Consider the following 4,595-nt stretch of genomic DNA (forward strand, 5'->3'; position numbering starts at 1 on the left):
TTGTAGACCACCTGTAACGCGGCACAGCGGTTACGTAGCTTAAGATCGAACCCTGCTGTCAAACCTGTGTTCACGTACCCTCAGACCGAACCCTGCTGTCAAATGTCACACTTGTCAACGGAAGTAGAATAAAAGCGTGATTCCATCGTTGGATGTGATCCGAATCAGATGTATTCTGAACTTCTGTCTTCTGTCTTCTGTCTTCTGTCTTCTGTGCTTGCTGCCCACGTGTTTTATTGTTCTGTCTTGAGTCCCGCGTAATGAGCCATCTTGTTTTACATCTCAGAAGTGGGATCTGAACGAAAAGAGTGAATATAAAAGACATTGATTACCCCACTGTAGTGAGTGGTTCCGCCATAAAAGGCGTGAAATTGCGATGCGTACGAAAGATGAAATGTTGTGTGCGTTGGCTGCTGGCCAAGTGAACGTGCCGCCGACGGCCACCATCGCACAAATTCGATCGCTATACGATTACCTTGTAGAAGGCCCTGCAACCCAGCCGAGGGACGGCCCTTCGCCGCCCCGTGAAGGCGTTACAGGGGTGAGTCCTGCTAAAGAAGAAAATTCGGCGAATGCGATGGAAGCTGAGTTGATTGCTCTACGGAATCGGATGGAGTTCCTAGAACTGCGTGCAAGGGTGGCTGATCTGGAAGGTGATCGCCCTCAGTATCGCCGCACCGCCAGATTCGAGGAATTCATCGATAAGTTCAGTGGCGATAGTCCGGATCGCGTTGAGACATGGATCGACCAGCTTGAGCGTGCTTTTCAGCCGTACGGAATGAGCGACGCCGAAAAGCTTCATACGACACGGAAACTGCTCACCGGAACTGCAGCTCTACTTGCAAAAAATGCTGCGGCAGAGACTTTCGGCGATCTTAAGAATGAGCTTCTCGTCACCTTCAAGAAGTCCTTGTCAATCGAGGGAATCTACCGGCGACTGCGAGCCCGTCGACTATCGCGTGATGAAACCATAACCCGATTTTTTTTGGACATGTTGGAAATTAGCGGAGGTGCTATTGCCGAAAAGGAACTAATTCCAATTGTGCTGGATGGGATCGGTGACCCGATGAACACCGCAGCCATCCGCTTCACGGTGCATACTATAGACCAACTGAAACAGTTTTTGAAAAGTTACGAGGAGATGCGTCCAGTGATCGCGCGCTCAACGCCGAAGTCGCCCATCGTCGCAAAAACCGCGACTGCCCCCACCACCAATAGGCCGCGAGGTGAAATCGGCGCGAGCGAGGAGAAGTCCCGCTGCTACAACTGTTCGCAGTTTGGACACTACAAGAGTGCCTGCCCCTTACCCCCCCGCCCGAGTGGATCGTGTTTCCGATGTCATCAACTAGGACACACTTATCGCGCGTGCCCCAACCCTGCCGTCGGCACGACCTCCGCCGCTGTATCCGATGATAACGTACTGCATGAAACGGAATTGGTGAGCGTCACCATAAAGAATGGTAGTCATTGGACTAAGCCCTTCATCGAAAGCGCTCTTCTCGATACAGGCAGCCCTGTAAGCTTCATTTCAGACAAATTAATTTCGAAGGAGATGCTAAGGGATGCTACAACAACTAACTACAGAGGACTCGGCGGCTTATCACTATCATCCCGCGGACGGGCTGGATGTAACATTCAATTGCGTGGGCATGATGAGGAGCATAGTTTCATTATTCTTGATCGGTCCATTATGTCGTGGCCGATCATTATTGGTCGTGACCTATTAGAAAAGTTCGGCATAAAACTTCAGTTCTGTCAGGGATTAAAATCTCCAGAATTTTCAGACGACGCCTTTATCAAAGAAATTTGTGCTATTGATACTAGCGATAACCGAGAATCATTCCTTTTAGGAAAGGAATTATCCAATTCGGAGAAGGCAGACATCCTATCCATTATCAACCACAACTACATCAACTTTCCTCACCATAAAATAACTCCATCCACGCACAAAATGAAGATAAGCCTTTCCCACGACACGCCCATATTTTGCAAACCACGCAGACTGTCTTATGGAGAGAGGTACCAAGTCAAAGATATTGTGAAAGACCTGATAAAAGAAAATGTAATTCAGCCAAGCAATTCCCCCTACGCGTCACCTCTTGTACTGGTGAGGAAGAAAAGCGGAGAAATACGAATGTGCGTGGACTACCGACCACTTAATAAGATTACTGTTCGAGATAATTATCCCTTACCTCTCATTGAGACTTGTCTCGAACATCTTGCCAGCAAACACTTTTTCACCCTACTTGATTTGAAGAGCGGATTCCACCAAGTTAAGATGCATGAAGATTCGGTCAAGTATACCTCTTTTGTGACACCTGATGGACAGTACGAATATCTTAAGATGCCTTTTGGATTAAGGAATGCTCCCTCTGAGTTCCAACGGTTTATTAACTCTATTCTGCGGGAATTCATCGAAGATGAAAAACTTGTTGTGTATTTAGACGATATAATTATTGCTTCAGTCGATTTAGAAACACACAAAGAAACGCTCCGTGCTGTACTTTTCAAAATACGCCAACACGAACTAGAACTCCGACTTGAAAAATGCTTGTTTGCTTATAAGGAATTAGATTATCTAGGCTATAAAGCGAATTCTTCGGGAATCAGACCTAGTGACAAACACATAAAAGCGATCAAAGATTACCCAATTCCAACTAATACAAAGCAGTTGCGAAGATGCCTAGGTCTGTTCTCATATTTTCGTAGGTTCGTTCCTTCGTTTTCACGTACCGCCAAACCTCTGACGGATCTACTATCTAAGGACAAGCCTTTCATGTTTGAGACTTCTTGTCTTACTGCTTTCAAAACGCTGCGTACACAGCTCACTGAATCCCCAATTTTGGCCCTGTTTGATCCAAAGCGTGAAACGGTATTGCATTGTGATGCGAGTTCCTTGGGGTTTGGTGCCGTATTGCTTCAAAAACAAGATGATGGAAAGTTACATCCGATCGCTTATTTTTCTAAAACTGCCTCTAAAGATGAATCCAAGTTGCATAGTTACGAGCTCGAAACACTAGCAGTCATTTATGCTTTGAAGCGTTTCCATCTATACGTACATGGTCTTCACATTAAGATAGTCACTGACTGCAATTCTCTTGTTGCGACGCTAAAAAATATTAATCTGTCAGCCAAGATAGCACGATGGTCGTTGTTTTTGGAAAATTATGATTACGAAATGCAATATCGTCCCGGATCCGTCATGCCACACGTAGACGCCCTGAGCCGGACAGAGGCTGTAGGCGCCTTATGTGAAGTCGACCTAGATTTTCAATTATCCGTGGCCCAGATGCGTGACCCCAACATTGAAGCATTAAAGCGACGATTAGAAACGGAAGAAGTTAGCAAATTCACCCTTCGAGACGGTTTAGTATATCACGTCCCTTCTTCTGGCCAGCTGCAGTTATACGTCCCATGCGAAATGGTGAACAATGTTATCAGGCACATCCATGAAAAAATTGGCCATTTAGCAGTCGATAAGACCTACGACTCAATACGACGACACTATTGGTTTCCTCAAATGAAAGGCACTGTCGAAAACTTTATCAAAAACTGTTTGAAATGTATTGTCCATTCAGCGCCCTCTCGTAAAGTCAATCGCAATATGTTTAGCATTCCAAAAGCAGCAGTACCATTCGACACTTTGCATATCGATCATTTAGGTCCTCTACCATCTCTTCAGTCGCGGAAGAAATATGTGCTGGTGGTCATAGACAGCTTTACGAAATTTATCAAATTATACCCAGCCACTTCGACGAGCGCTATAGATGCCTGCGTCTCGTTGAACCAGTACATGTCATATTATAGTCGTCCTCGAAGAATTATAAGTGATCGCGGTACTTGTTTTACGTCTACTAATTTTAGTGATTTCTTGAAGAATCACGGTATCACTCATGTTCTTAATGCGACTGCTTCTCCCCAAGCCAATGGACAAGTCGAAAGAGTTAATCGTGTTCTACGGTCTATACTGGGCAAACTATCTGACCCAATCGATCAGGTCGACTGGTATCGTCATTTACGTTCAGCCGAATATGCCTTGAACAATACAGTCCATGCCACCACAGGCTTTCTGCCATCTGTCCTACTATATGGGGTCGAGCAACGCGGACCTTGTGTAGACGAATTGACTGAATACCTAGACGCAAAGAACGATTACACTGACAGGGACTTGGGCGCCACACGATCGGTAGCTTGTGCAAATATCCTTAAGTCTCAAAGTATCAACGAAAAGTACTTCAATGACAATCATAAGCCAGCCCCAGAGTTCCAAATAGGAGATTATGTAGTCATTCGTCACATAGATCATACTACAGGTAGCAATAAGAAATTAGCAGCTAATTATCGCGGACCTTATATAGTTTATAAGAAACTTCCTAACGATCGATACGTAATTAGGGACATAGAAGGGTGTCAAATCACTCAGATGCCTTATGATGGAGTTTTAGAAGCGGATAAACTAAAAAAATGGATCAATACTGATACGCAAGGGTCTAAGTGTATAGACGAGTTGTAAATTGAGGACAATTTGTGTTGTCAGGATTGGCCGAGTTGTAGACCACCTGTAACGCGGCACAGCGGTTACGTAGCTTAAGATC

The 4,595-nt window shown here is 45.2% G+C and overlaps 1 protein-coding gene across 1 annotated transcript; it reads left to right on the forward strand.

The window, feature by feature from the left end:
- The first annotated feature begins 1,690 nt into the window (after nt 1-1,690).
- On the forward strand, nt 1,691-4,513 carry LOC131214375 (uncharacterized). The gene is made up of 4 exons (XM_058208756.1): nt 1,691-1,980; nt 3,202-3,370; nt 3,878-3,950; nt 4,119-4,513. Exons 1-4 carry the CDS (start codon nt 1,691-1,693, stop codon nt 4,511-4,513), a joined length of 927 nt encoding a protein of 308 aa, XP_058064739.1.
- The last annotated feature ends 82 nt before the right edge of the window (nt 4,514-4,595 follow it).

The sequence above is a fragment of the Anopheles bellator genome, unplaced genomic scaffold (assembly GCF_943735745.2).
Source record: "Anopheles bellator unplaced genomic scaffold, idAnoBellAS_SP24_06.2 scaffold00753_ctg1, whole genome shotgun sequence".
NCBI classification, from domain to species: Eukaryota; Metazoa; Arthropoda; class Insecta; order Diptera; family Culicidae; genus Anopheles; species Anopheles bellator.